The sequence below is a fragment of the Lichenostomus cassidix genome, chromosome 3, assembly GCF_008360975.1.
Source record: "Lichenostomus cassidix isolate B80296 chromosome 3, HeHo_3.0, whole genome shotgun sequence".
Classification (NCBI taxonomy): domain Eukaryota; kingdom Metazoa; phylum Chordata; class Aves; order Passeriformes; family Meliphagidae; genus Lichenostomus; species Lichenostomus cassidix.
The window spans coordinates 67,524,934-67,539,646 of NC_139483.1; the positions used below are offsets into that span (position 1 = coordinate 67,524,934).

At 42.9% G+C, this 14,713-nt stretch overlaps 1 protein-coding gene across 1 annotated transcript; it reads left to right on the forward strand.

The window, feature by feature from the left end:
• Window positions 1-2,073: 2,073 nt before the first annotated feature.
• CD164 (CD164 molecule) lies at window positions 2,074-14,392 on the forward strand. The gene is made up of 6 exons (XM_085056190.1): window positions 2,074-2,271; window positions 4,881-4,964; window positions 6,979-7,056; window positions 8,994-9,167; window positions 10,260-10,340; window positions 11,326-14,392. The coding sequence occupies exons 1-6, from the start codon at window positions 2,160-2,162 to the stop codon at window positions 11,484-11,486; spliced, it is 690 nt and encodes a 229-aa protein (XP_084912316.1). The 5' UTR covers window positions 2,074-2,159; the 3' UTR covers window positions 11,487-14,392.
• Window positions 14,393-14,713: the final 321 nt, after the last annotated feature.

The window sequence follows — 14,713 nt, forward strand, 5'->3', positions numbered from 1 at the left end:
AAAAAGAAAACTTGAGTTCAAATAATACCATATGACTAGTGAAATCACAAGAGACCTTGCAAATCAAGCCCTTATCCAAGCAGAAGACCCTTGTCCCAGAAGAACACAAAAATCTCTGCAGGTGTGCCAGGAGAGATGAGTGGAATCCATAGAAAACTCCCTTATTCCATGCTCCCTGCAATTTTGGTTACATTGCAATTTTTATTTATGCTGCTCCTCAATTTATGCTGCCTATGCAAAGGTAGAACAGAAATACAGTATTTTAATAATGAATGTGGAAAGTATTTCTTATTAAAAGGCCAACAACTTTCATCATACTGTAGAAATAACTCAATTATTTTACACTAACACTCCAGTAAAAATGCAGAATGAGAGATAACTAAAGTCACTGTGCGACTTCACTTTCCTTATCGCTTTCCAGAACTAAATTCTGATGCTACTGATGTTTACATACAACAGATCATGTTTGGTCATTTTAATGCAGCTCTTACAAGGTTACAGTTCGTATAACAAAACTGATTCTCTGTTGTTTTCCTTGCAGACCTTTCTTTCATGTTTTCACTCCAAGACTTCTTTGTAGGAAAGCAAAGCATCATCCATCCTGCCTGCTAGCAGAAAGCACCACAGTATATGACAGTACAGAAGCTTGTCAGGAAGTTCTGTACCCAAGCTGAGTATTGCCAGCAGCCATACACACCTTTCCATAGCTCTCACAGTAATCATGATAGGTAGCTTGCCTTAAAGTTTCTGCATTTGTATTGGTCTCTCGGCTCTTGGCAATAAAACACCTTCAGGAAAGAAAGTAAAACAGATGATTAAGTTAGGGATTTATTTGGCAGTTCCCTCTTTACTGCTCAAGTCCAGATCACACTTAGGAGAACCAAGGTGGAATTCTCCCGATTATAACTCCTCTTCCATTTGTCCTTTGACCCAGACCATAATAAAATTTATAGCTCTAGCTTAGCTCTCCTTGACTACAAGCACACACTAATGTTTGCCTTGGTTTCCCAACATTCACCTCTGTTGGCACTGCATATAATGTTGAGGCAGATTTACACAAACAAATTTTTATTTGCAGAGAGTTCATTGATGATGATGTATATATAGACTCAAATTGCCTTAGGGAATAACAAAGGACAGAGGAAATGTGATAGGCATAGGGGGGAATTCTCCCCAGTGGACAGGAAGGAATTACTGATCCTTAGAATCACTTAGTTTGGATAAGCCCGTTCATCGAGTCCAACTGCAAACCTAACACTGCTAAGTCCATGAAATGTGGCGAGATGACCAAGGAGCCTTTTCCAGGTGCTCTCTACAGCGCAGCTGGAAAGACATGGGTTACAATTTGTACCATGCTTCCCTTCTGGCTTCGCTGCCATCGCATCCTGGACCTACACGAACTCCCGGGGTGCAGCTTCCACCTGCGATGGCACTAGTGCTGCGGGAGCACAGCTGGACAACACTGTCCAAGCGCTGCATGCGGACTGCTACGGCTCACGTGCGACTCATTTAAACTACTATTAAGTACCACCCGCTGTTTAGTCACGGTAGAAATGGGGGACGGGCGTGGCAACAGGGCAACAGCAGTGGCCCGCGGCCACGGGCAGCTGGTGCCGGCCGGCCCGGAGGGTATCGCTCCGCTCCGCTCCGCTCCGCCCGCCCCGAGCAGCTCCCGGGAAGCACCACGTGCCGCCGCCCGCCAGCCCGCGGGAAACGAGAGCCCGCGCGCCCCGGCCCCGCCCCCCGGCTCGCCCCAGCCAATGAGCGAACCCAGCGGGGAGGGGGCGGGACCCCCGTGGTGACGTCACGGCGCTCGGGCAGCGCGTGACGCGCGGGAAAAGCTCCTTCGCGGGGAAACGGCGGGTCACGTGGGGCAGCAGCACCGCCCCGCCGTGCTGCGGACTGTTCCATTACCGCCGGGTGCGGGGGGAGGAGGAAGCTGGGCGGAACCACCCGCCGGTGCGGAGGGGCGGGGCCAGGCCGGGGCGCTGCCGTGACGCGGCGCGGGGCGGGGCGGCGCGGGGCGGGGCGGGGCGCGAGGCGGCGCGCGGCGGGTGCGCGCAGCAGCGGGAGCCCAGCGGCGGAGGGAGCGAAGGGAAGGAGGGAGGAAGCGCCGGGCAGGAGCCGCAGCAGCTGCCTCGTTTCACCGCATCGCCGCCATGGGCCGGACACTTAGGACGTTTACGTTGCCTCTCGCCGTCGTCTCCCTGGCGTGCTGCCTCTGCGGGCTGGCCGCGGTCGCAGCAGCGAGCGACGACAACGCGGTCGTCGGTGAGTGATTGGCGCCCTCCCCCCCTTCGCTCCGGGAGCTGCTGACGGGGCAGCCCCGCCCCACGGCCGGCGCTGTGGGGAGCGGGGCGGGCTCCGCGCACCGAGCCCCAACGGGGCTGACCCCCCACCCGAGCCTGGTGCCGGACCCCCCGCGGGCGGCGGGCCCGGAGCGTCGCTTGGCCGCCGGGACCCTCCGGAACCCTCCCGGCGCTCCCCGGTGCTCGCCTGGCCGCCGCCGCTTCCTGGGCGCCGCGGCCGCAGCCCGCCGAGCTTTTGGGCCGCTTGTGCCGGTCTGGGGCCCGTTCTGCCGAGCGGGCACGGGCTGTGTGCCCCTTGGCACCCCGCGGGCGGCCGGGAGCCGCTGCCGGGCAGTGAGCGTGGCTGCTTCCTGAGCTCCGGGAAGGGGTCTGGGAGCGGGGATTGATTCTGCCGTGTCGTTCTGTCCGTCCTGCCGCGTGTCCCGTGTCCCGGTGTGAGCCCCGTTACTCGTCCTGTGGCTTTGCGCTCAGCTGTGCACAGCTCGGGCCCTGTGGGCTGTTTGCCAAAGCGTTGCCGGGCCGAGAGCCGCGAAATGCGCCGCGAGCCCCAAAACGCGGACACAACAACAAATAAACCAGAAAGTTGTCTGGAAGAGTTCCCTGGCCGTGTGCGGTCGTGGCGCTGGGTGCAGCCGAGGGTCATCGCTGCTCCGGCCGCTCTGGATTCCCTGCGCAGCCCTGCGTGGGACACGCTGCGGGATTTGGGAGCTGCTCCGGGGCTGCGCAGCCGGGGGTAACACCGCTCCGCTCGACGGGAGAGGGCACTGTTGGTCCGGCGGGACAGACCCCACTGGTGGTTGCAGGTTTCCTCCTCGAGTGTCTGGGGAGTATCCGAATTTACCTTGTGTGAGCGCCACTACAGTGGGTTTATCTTGGGAGCAAACGTCAGCTTGCCTAGGCTGAAAAGCTGAGCTCGTGGTGTCAGAGTGGTTTGTTTTTTTTCAGTGAAAAGCAGGCATCTGATGATGGGGAGAGCTGGGGAACTTGCTCTTAGCGCATTTAAAAGACCCCAAGAGAGCCTTTCACAGCAGGAGGTAGCATTGGGAAAACGTCTCAGACCGTGCCACAGATTCTGAAGTTAACAGCTCATTGATAAAAACGTCTCCTGATCTTTTACTCTTGGAAATCTGATCCTCCCCCATGTTAGTCTGGAAAATGTGTGTTTAAAACTAAATTAGAAGTCCTAGTGTATAAGGACTTGGTTGGTAGAAGTTGGCTCTACTGACTGTCTTCCTGTCGTAACAGATACAACTGTGCCAAATTTTTCATGTACCAGTGAGGAATCTACAAAAGTGAAGGTTTTTAATTTCTCAGAAGTTGGTGGTGTCTGCTCTGATCATTCCTCAGATGTATACCCAGAATAATAATTGATTTTATTTCCTCTTTTTTTTTTTCTTCCTGAAATCTGTTATCAAGCAACAGTCATGCAGCTCTTGAAATGAGCACACTCTTTGAGTGCTGCCTTCCCGAAGGGAACAGGGCAGCTGTTGCACACCTCACTGATGCAAACCCACAAAGGTCTTTTCATATCTTCTTACATGAAATGGAAGAAATAGCGCCAGCGTTTCTGACCTGATTCTACCATAACCAAGAGAAAGGCTGGGTAGATTCAGGCTTTATTTGGATTGTCAGAATGCTGAAATTAGTTATTGTATTTGTAGTTGTTACTTGAGAGGTAAATGAGCATGCTGACTGCCATAGATCTGTGGATAGGAGCATTCCTTTCATGGAGAAGAGTGAAAGGTCACTCCAAGGTGCCTGGAGTGGGTGGATATGATGTGAAGTGTGCTGGAGAGCATGCAACATAAGGAGTTGTGGGTTGTGTGTGGGTTTGCCGAGTATGATGGCTGTATGAGTAAGTCTTAATTAAAACTAATGTGGTAAAACTGTAGATTAGGAGAAGATCTTACTTGATCCAATTAGTAGATGTGTTGTCATTGTGGTTTTAAGGTAACAATGTTTGACTGAGATTGACGTAGAAAAGCAGCTGGACTGGTTAGATAGCTGGCATCTGCTGTGTTCAAAATACAAATAGATTGACTTTTATTTCTGCTCTCCTTTTTATGCGTGTGTACTTGAATTTCTCCAGGTTCTTGTCTTTATTTCCCATACTTTGATTGCTTTTTACTGTAGGGTAATTTATAGCTGGCTGTATTACCTAAAGGAAAAATGTAATCAAAAAGAAACAAGCACTTACCATATGAAGTTTCAATGAACTGCAAAATTAATTTACTGGACTTTGGTCTTCACTAGAGTAGTATATGCTCTATTATCTGAGTTTACTGTAGTTCAAGATTTCATGGGGCAAAATCATGGTGTACACATGGGGTCTGGTTTTAGAGTATCAGTAGTATCTGAAGGAAAATGAATTTATTTCTTGTCAAAAGCATTCACAAGTTGTAGCTTTCAGTTGTAGTTTGTTCAGTGAAGAGGATTGTGCCTTAACCTGGGAAACTTACAGATGGGAGGGTAGAGATCTAAGATTTGTTTTGTGGGGGAAGTTGCTCTCTTGACAGTGGGAATTTTCTTCTAATCAATGAGCTTTTTTGTTGGTTTTTTTTTTCCTTTTAGACATCTGTGGAAACTTCTCTGACTGCAATTCCTGTACTGAGAATAAGACAAATTCAGCAGGCTGCCAGTGGATCAAATGTGAAGGTAAGGGGGACTGTGCAGTGCAGGTCCTTACTGTGCCATTGTTAAGGAAACTTTCCTGTCTGACCATTCAGGAGACTCTGGCAGTCACACTCGCACCACCAGAGACTTTCAGTGCCAGGACTGAGGCTCCTTTGCAGTGGGTGGCTCCAGTGACCTGACAGGTGCCCGGCTTGGCTCCCTTCACATCCCCTCACACTCAGTCTGACCAGGTTTCCATACCAGTTCAGACCAGCTTGCCCATTGCAGAGTCTCAGATGTCTTGGTCTGTAAAGCAATTTATTCACAGTGCAGTAATACAGAAACAGCACGAGTTGGTGCCTCTGCAGAAGACCTCCAGCACAGGAATCCATGGACTTTTACAGCCGCATGGGCTCTGGGTGAAAGTCTGGGATCATCAGTCCCTGCCATGTCTCTGTGTCCAGTCACCTGGCTGGGCCGTAAGTCCCTGTGTCCTTCGTTATAGAAAGGGTCTGCAGATCACAGCCTTTTGCTTCTCCTGCCCCACAGAGCTCAATGTGCAGCTTGAACTGCAGCTGCTCTCCAAACTACCTGCACTGAATGCATTCTTCAACACCATGCAGGACCTTACATCCAGCTAGACCTGCTTCACCTGCATGGATGTTGTGTGCAGCCTAATGAAGTATTAACACAAGTCCTATCTGTCATTCATCTGTCTTTACCTGAGAACTTGAGATATTTAACATATTTAACATATTTAACTTTGAGATATTTAACATGTTCAAAATATTTACATGTATATTTAACATGTTCAAAATATTCAAGATATTCCCAGATATTCCCAGATATTCCCAGATATTCCCAGATTTTTAAGGCTTCTGTTGATAAGCTAATGTCTTCCAGGTGGTTCAGAATGTTTTTAGGACAAACTAGTCACTTGTGTTTGCTGACAGGGAGTCACGAGTGGATTCTGACATGCAGGCACAGCTCTGTGCTTCAGTCTCTTTTGAGGTTTTGTCATGGACCTGGTGGTCACAACCACTACTCCTGAATTAAAGTGCAGTAAAGGAGAGGAATTCATTAAATAAGAGTAGTTAACAGCAGTGTTTGTAAAACTGAGAATTGCACCCCACTGAAGAGAATGAGCCAAAGAAGCATTAGCTGGTCTCAGAGCCTTGTTTTTCCCATTGTAGGTGAATTGGATGTAACTACATTTAGGTCACCTCTGGTGTGTAGTCCTGGAGGAGATGAAGTTGCTGTTGACAAAGTCATACAAAGATTACATAAGCAGTCCTTGTGTGGATTATTAGTACTTCTTATGCGAGGTGGAAACAGACTAAAAGGAGAGAATGGGTTGCCTGTAATAATGATTTTTGTAGCACTTGATTGTAGATGACCAAGAAAGGTTATATATGAAGGCTTGGATGCATTGGATCTAGTGAAATCAATTTTGGATGCAACTTGCCCTTCAAAAAGCTATGTTTCTAATTCTGCAAGTGGTGTTGGACCAACAGGCACATCCTGCAAAACCCCAAGAGATATGTGTAACTTTTTTAGGGGAGAAAGGTATGCAGGCAGAGAATAAAAAACTGATGTCCTCACCAATTTCAAGGTCAAGGACCAGTTAAAAAAGCTGGGACAAGGTGTTGCTTGGATGTAGAATTTTTTAAGACAGTAAGATTTTTTTTTTTAATAGACATGCAAAATGTTTAATTTGGAAAATGGCACGAAATAATAGAAACACTGTTAGATTTTATCAGCTATGAAGAAAAAAAAATCAAGCTATACTGGTACAGCAAAATGATGCATAATTGTGTGGTGTAAATATTGCCTAAGTGTTGAGTGGTGGAGTAACTAGTGAAAGAAAACACTAAAACTTCTTGTATTATTAATATAATACTGAAGGCCTGTATATTAAAGTGGCTTTAATGTTATCTTGGCTAGCAGGTGGTGTTCAGTTTGTCCCATGAACACCTTATTAGTATTTAGGAACAATGTCTCAAAACACGTTAGACTTCAGCTACTGTAATATATTGTGTCTCTTCTTTTCTGGCAGACGAAAAAAGCATGTGTGTCAATGAAACAGCAAAACGTCCGGAGTATGCAAAATGCAAAGCTGAAACAGTGTGTTCCCGTAAGTGTTTAGATACTCAGCTTTCATGTTTAATGTGAAGCAGTTGTGTTTAGATCTCCTTTGTCTGATGGCCTTTTGTTGATATGCTTTCTACAATTTACATAAGCATTTACAAGTATGTAAATAAGCCCTTTGCTTCCTGCTTAAAGGTATGATATGTGATACTAAAATACACAATTTCATTGTGCATTCAGTGAACTGCCTAGTGGTGCTTTCAGTATACATGTTTCTGGCTACTGCCTTGGTTTCTTAGATTGAAACGGGTATTTGTTAGACACAGCATATCCCAAGGACCTTGGCAGTGTCCTCAAGGCAGTAAGCTGCATATTGAACAAAAAAAGTCTCCTGCTAAGTCATCTGAGGTGCTGTAAATAGGAAAAGCTTATGAACCTTCCAGTTTTAATTGTTAACTAGCACAAATCTTCATGTAGTTCTGAAATAAGGGGTCTGGGATATAGAACTGCCTAACTTCATGCTAGGAATGTGCTCAGTTGCATTATCTTCTTCAGACTTTTGTGCTTGCTGTGTAGAGCAGTTTTGCAGGATATGAATAATTTAGATAAGATCTTGACTCTGACTTTTGTGAGAGCTCCCCAATTTCTCTGAAAGCTTGTAAGAAATGGACTTTATAAAATAGGATTTTCTGGGTTTAAGATCTAGAACAGCAAATGAAAATTCTGAATTAGTCTTGTCTAGATGAATTTGACAGTGCTACTTAAGAGGCTGGCTCACACCAACAGAGATGAAGCTTCCACACTGCTTTGGGCTATGTTGTGGTGGTGACAGTCAGTCAGAAATAATTCCTTTTGACTTGGACTTGTGTGTTGTTTCTAAAATTGTAACAATCACCTCCTAATCAGAAGTGCTGAAAGAACCATTTTTTAGCGCTTTCCAAAGAGAGCATGCTGTTACAATGCCCTGTTCTGTAGCTATGAAGTGTTTCTACAATCCGCTCCTGTTAAACTTTCAGTGACGTTATCAGGTTGTTTAACTTTTGCATATTCAAGGAAATGAATTGTTACCCTTAGTAGGGGGTCTTTGTAGGGGTGAAAGAAATCTGTATGCTTATTGACTCTCACTTGTGGTTCAACACTGCCTTAAGGGATTGATGTGGGAAAAATGTAAGCAGCCTCTTAGGTGACCTTAAACAACCTAGATGCCAGTGAGAGCCGAGAGAATGTAGATTCTGATATATCCAGCCTATCTTTGTGGATACAGTCAACTGTGATTTCCCTCCATGCTGAATTATGTTCAAGATGTAAATAACCACACTTGAGTGACCCTGAGCATTAAAGGCTTCTGGACATCATGCTTTCTCATCAGGGGGCTTGCTGATTTATCAGCTTAGATAAGCTGTCTTATGTGTGATTAACTCTGATAACACAGTAAGTTGCAGAAGGCATCACAATTCTGTGTTTGGGGATTGTGAGGGGGATTTTTTTGTACCACATGTGCTGAAGTGGACAGTACCTACATCCAGCAAAAACTCTCAGAACAGGAAGCTTTAGCTGAAATTTGAAATTCTTGATTGGCTTTCCTTCCATTCTGATTCAGTTGTTTAACCAACTCTGATTTATAGTTGAACTTGATAGCTCAGGTTCAGTCTCACTTGCAGTGAGGTTTGCAAGCAGTATTGTATATCCAATTTTCTACTGTGTAAAGCATACACAGTTTCTGCTTGTACAGTAGGGCTCATCTCACACAGGTTTGCTTTGAGGAATCTTGAGTTGCCAGTTGAACACTGGCTTGATTTTTCATGTATTCACTCATGCAACTTTTCATGTTAGTATGGTGGATTCAAAAACTTTGTAATTTCAAACTGGAACTACGGTAGAACTTAGTGCTGTATGAAATTCCTGAAACTGTGCCTGCTGATGTTGTTTTTTAGTTAAATACCACCATTAATCTCTCTAATGTAGCTCTTTATTTTTTCATAGCTCCTACAGTTTCTCCTCCTTCCAGTGGTCCTACTCCATCTCCTAATGTCACTGTAACACCTGCCAATACCACTGTAGCACCTACCAATGCGACCACGGAGTCTTCCAATGCTACCACAGCATCCTCCAATGCTACCACAGCCAGTTCTGCCACCACACCTCATACTCCTATAGGTAATACAGTAACACTGAGCTCAGAATGGCAGGAAACTAGGAACTGGTGAATGAAATGAAAGATGGGGCCTTCTTCCACATTTCACTGTAGTAGCTTGACTACTCTGATGTGTAGAATACATAAATGGTTCCAAGGTCTGGAAGAAGTGGATTTTAGAAAACTCTTAATTGAAAGTTGGCAAGAACCATTTTGTTAAAAATTGGCTCAGTGATAATTGAATTAGTAATTTCCACTAATCATGAATTCTTAGGAGTTTGGGTTTTTTTATTGTTCAGAAATTTCTCTGCCATCTCTACGGTAAAATTCTTTAAAAGAATTGTCTAATCTTAAAAAAACATGATGCTCAAGGGAGCTGGGAGGTAACAACTTGATAACTTAATAAGGTTCAGAACAGCCTAATGTACAGTAAGGTGATGTTTAGCTTTGAGTAGACCTACAAATATTGGCACTTGTCCCAGGCACATAGTGGAATAGTGATCAATTTTTTGTAATACTAATCTTTAGGGGATGGGAGGAGAGGTCAGAAACCCAGCTTAGGTGGCTTGATAATGAAAGTTTTTAGGAGACAGTTTTGTTTTAGGTGAGTGGTTTTATTCCAGTGATGACATTCACAGTTATTGTTTTGAGGACAGGAGAAGAAAGAGTGTTTATCTCCTGTCTAGAGGTATTCCATTAAGTACTTTTTAATACAATCAATACTGTTTCTATCAGCTGTTTTATGAAAGTCCTTTGCCTTGATGCAGATTCTCAGCTGTCTTGAAGCAACTGTCTTGATTCTTGTTCAAACACCGGCATTTATGTTAGTGCTTGAAAGAAAAGTGGTTTTGTCTGAATGAAGAATCACTGTCTGATCTGTGGAGAACCTTGAAGTACTTGGATAACAATAGTATGCAAGTTTGAAAATAATCCTTATTGCTGCAACTTGGCTTAATGCTATGCAGCTCAACACCTAAATTGTGTGGGATGTAGTCTGAGGGCAAACTTACCCTTGTTAAAGCAAAACAGGAAAAATAATTTGTATAGGAACTTCAGTGCTTGCAGACTTTGCTGTTGAAGTTTATGGTGTGTACATACTGTCTTCTCTCCAACAGCCAATGTCACCAATGCAACTACTCATGCTCCTCCGCCTAGAACTACTGTTACTCCAGCTACCACAACACCCACTGCTGCAGGTAACTGCTATTACTACCATAATTAAAGCATAAAATACTTAGAAATCAGTATTGCTTTAAAAGTGTTATCTTGAAAGACTCACCAAGTGACAACATTAAAGTACTATTGGTGTATCTGCTGTTGTCATTTCTAACATAATGGCAAATCTTAATTTTGTTAAGATGATGTATGCAAGTAGCCAGGTTATATAGACTGAGAAATAGAGCTAGTTGGTGAGATATTAAAAGTCAGAAGCATGTTGATCAAATGAGATCAGCTGGATAATTTTAATAGTGTGATTAGAAGTCACTTGTCAACTCCACTGTCTTTAGGAGGTGGCATTTTGTTTTTGCAGCATAATAATGAGATGCTTTTTTTTTTTGTGTTTGTTAAGTGAAATTATGCTACAGTGATGGGAATAAGCTGAAATATTTAATTTCCAAGTCAGTCCTAAATATACCATTATATGAAAAGCTCTCACAAAGTAAAGCTCTTTAAAACTAACCATCAGCAGATGGCTGTTACTTCCAGACTTGTATTTGTTGTGACTTCAGCTGTTTTTTTAAGCCTAATTCTTGCGGTAAAGTACAGTGGATGGAAGATAACAATTCATTTCAAATTTAAATTAAAAAAAAAACTGGAACAAGGAGCAGCAACTGGAAAATGTGTCTTGAATGTTAGCATACCAATAATATATTACATGTAAAGGAGGAAGGTTTTGGCTTTTTGAAGTACAAGTAAAGTCCATCTGGGTAATGCTCAGTATTGAGGTTCAGAGCAGTTTGTCTATAAATAGCTCTGGCCTTGTACGAACAGCATTTAATCAGAGTTTCAGTACCACTAATCTAAATGCAGATGCTGGCATGGCTTTACTTTTGATTATTTTTTGTTTTCTTACTGGTGTCCTGATGCTTTGAGTAATCTTAATACAAAGAATCCAGCAGTAAAATCTGTAAAACTGTTGTGAGCATTGTGCACTTACACACTTTATGTGGTGTTCAACAGGTTCAACGACTACTGTGGCTCCTGTACCTGCTCCACGCAAATCTACGTTTGATGCTGCGAGTTTCATAGGTGGAATTGTCCTTGTTCTGGGTCTGCAGGCTGTTATTTTCTTTCTGTACAAATTCTGCAGATCTAAAGACCGAAATTACCACACGCTTTAGGACCTGCCACTAGGTAAAGGACTAGTAGCCCAACACCTGTAGTTCACTGAACCAAAATATTTTCTGTTGCTCATGGAAGACAGCAGTTCATAATATCCTTTAAATCTCTAGAAGAAGACTTTAAATGAATATTTTTGCAACATTATATTTGGCAAGAGGTGATATGAATCTCTTCAACAGGATTACTTGCAATATGCTGCATGGGTTCTAATGGCTGTTTTATTTTCCTTTAGTGGCTGCTGATGTGGGACTTTTCTTGATATGCCAAATGTAGATGTTCAGAGATTTTTGTTCAGTGGCAACACTGTCCAGTAGACAATCTTAAGATGACTTATTCTGAAGGCTAATTTAAAAAACATCTGATACAGTATCCCTTCAGTTTTATCAAGATGTGAATTATTGATGACTGATTTCAGGGAGCAAAATGCCATTTATAGTAGGTTATGGCTCTTAGAGTGTGTTGCTAGAAAGATGGACAAAAATGTAGAATTAAATAATGTCTTAACAGAATAACATAACCCTTTTTTTTTTTTCACAATAATAAAAGTTGCCTCATAAAATACTTCATTCCAAACTGAGTTCCTATGCCACTTCCAATTAATGTTGAGGGTGGGTGTAGGGATAATCTTTCTAATGGGGAAATGAATATTAGTGCCTTAAAAGACTAAATTTCAGTAGGCTGTGTGTCCCAGCTATCTCAAAGACAAATAAAACTTTTAAGTATTAGCTTTACATAGGAATATAGAACACATGTGACTTGAGCATTCCAGTTTAAAAAAAATTCCCTAGAATAACTGTTCCTTATTGATTTTGTTTTGGAGTGAGGAGTATGGTACGGTGATGTTCAGCTGCAAACAGAAACTTTGACTTGTTTACCTTTTGGTCCAGCCTACAAAGACCAACTATAAAACTAGTGATAAAATTCAGGTCACTCCCTGTATAAAAAGGCAACAGCTCACATTCATACTTGAAATCCTGATGTTTTTGTTATTCAAATGGTTCTTAAACTCATTGCAATTAATTTCAGGAGTTTGGGTTGTTGTTTTTTTCTTTATTACCCTCCTGTATGTCTGCTTGCTGAAGGAGCAATTAAGGGTCGTTCAGAGGATCTGCTGATTGGATCCTAGTCAGGATTGCTGTAATCCTGGGACTGCAGGCTACACCTTTTTTCTTTCCCCTCCCCTCTTCCTGGCTTCAGGTTTGTGTCACCCTGCAGTGAACTGGTTAAGGAAATCTATTCAGCCAAATAGTTTAGGTTTTTTTCCTTTGGCTGGATCAGCCATGTGATTTGAGTATCAAAGGTATGTCATCTCCAAGGCAGACTGACTTGAGCACCTGTGAAAATAAACCCACAGGAAAAATGGAAGCAGAGGTAAAATCAAGTCGTGGATGTAGCACATAATGCATAGCTTCTGATGATATTCCTTGATCATCAGTTTTGGGATAATCTGTAGTACTGTCTTACTAGCTCTGACTTGCCTGGAATTTGGCACCCAATACAAAAATATCATTGATAGCAGATAATAGTCATGGCAGTGGAACTTGAATTGTGAAGCAAATTCAGTGCACTTCAGTTGGAAACTTCAAGTGTACAGCGTTGCTTCCTTGTGTTCTTCTAGTTTGAATGGCATTGTTTCTATTGTGCTGCATAGAAAACTCAAATCGCTACAAAATGCAGAGGTTACTCACCAGTACTGTATTTTTGAGTTAATTAGCTTTTGGTTTTCTAAACAAAACTAAGACAATCAGCTCAGGTTTATGAAAACAGCAGTGAGCAGCCAGTTTTCAGCAACAGTATGTGTGTGAGTTAGATGGTATATCCTTGGCCTTATTGTGAAATCACTTAAATCTGTCCTTTCCCTATCAAAGAACTATTTTACTACATTTATTTGTTAAAAGAAATACCTAAATATCCATGAGCTTGTATTCTGTGCTTTGAAGTGAACAAAATACTCTTTTGAAATATGACAGTTTGCCTTTAGCTCAAATTATAGTTAGTATACAATTTTTGGTCTCAAAGGGCTCTCTTGGGAAACTTGCAGAAAAGTCCTACAGAACACTTCATAGCATGGAAAACATTGCCACAAAAAAGTTGCTCTGTAAAATGTTGATGAAATGCTTACTCATGAGCTTTGCTAATCCTGATTTAGGTTGCTGATAAAGTATGCTGGTAAAGCAAACTAATATAATGTTTAAAGTGCCTTAAAATTGCTTACTAGTTTGCCTCAAATTTTGTTTAGAAGGGTAGATGGGATACCTTGCCTTAGTTACTAAATTTGTCATGGTGCCAGCAATTTCTGTTTTCCAAGACCTTGGGAAACCCAGATCTCTGGCACGTACAAATGCCTATCTGAAAAACTCAAGTTTGTGCTGTATCAACTTAGTCACGTTCCACAAGGCCTGCACTACACACCTCTTGCTCATTAGCCTTGCCAACAAGGTGTAATTCCACAGTTCTGAGTTGTGGCTTGAATTGTTTCCCTTTTAGTTGTTTGGGGGGAGGGGAAGCTGGGTTATACATCTTCACCACGTGCTTGGCTGCCTCATTGTCGAAAGTAATTACTGCTTTGTGAAATGGCAGTATCAGCTGATCTGTGCTGTGTACTAGCAAAAAACCTGAAGTAACAACTTGCAGTTTTTCTTGGCCTTGTGTTTTGAAGTGGAAGGTAGCTCATAGATCTGTAGTTGTACTTGCCCCTAAATCAGTTTTAGGCACTGAATCGTAGTGACTCTTTCAAGTTATCTGGCTTTTTCTTGAAGCCGACTTGTGCAAATACCAAGCTGTTACCTTATGAATGTTCTCTGCAAGTGTTGCTGTAAAAGTTTGTATTTTGTCTTCAGTGGAAGAAAACTGAAGCAGTTGTAATCGCAAAACCAAATTGATGAATAAAATCTGTTGAATGGAATTTTACCTGTGAACTTTCTTTAATGGGAGCAATCCCCAAGAGAGCTGTCTGCTTGCTCACTTTCTGGAGATCACCTGTTTCCCATGGGAATTGAGAAATACTGAGGGAAAGAAGAAGAATGGAAGGTTTGAAGAGTGGCTAGCTCTCCTAAATACAGTATTAGCTTTGCATTTAGCAATACTGATTCAGATCTAGAATAAGCTCCAAAAAAACATTCCTTTAGGTCATGTTTTTCCACTTAAAGAGTGGAAGATATATACTCCTGAAGAGGAGCAAGGTACATATATATATAAAGTTCTAGGCTTGGAACCACCTGTGAGG

Coding starts and splice junctions, on each gene's coding strand:
- CD164 (XM_085056190.1), top strand. CDS start 2,160: ATGGGCCGGACACTTAGGACGTTTACGTTGCCTCTCGCCGTCGTCTCC. Junction 2,272..4,880: donor CGACGACAACGCGGTCGTCG/GTGAGTGATTGG, acceptor TTTTCCTTTTAG/ACATCTGTGGAAACTTCTCT. Junction 9,168..10,259: donor CACACCTCATACTCCTATAG/GTAATACAGTAA, acceptor TCTCTCCAACAG/CCAATGTCACCAATGCAACT.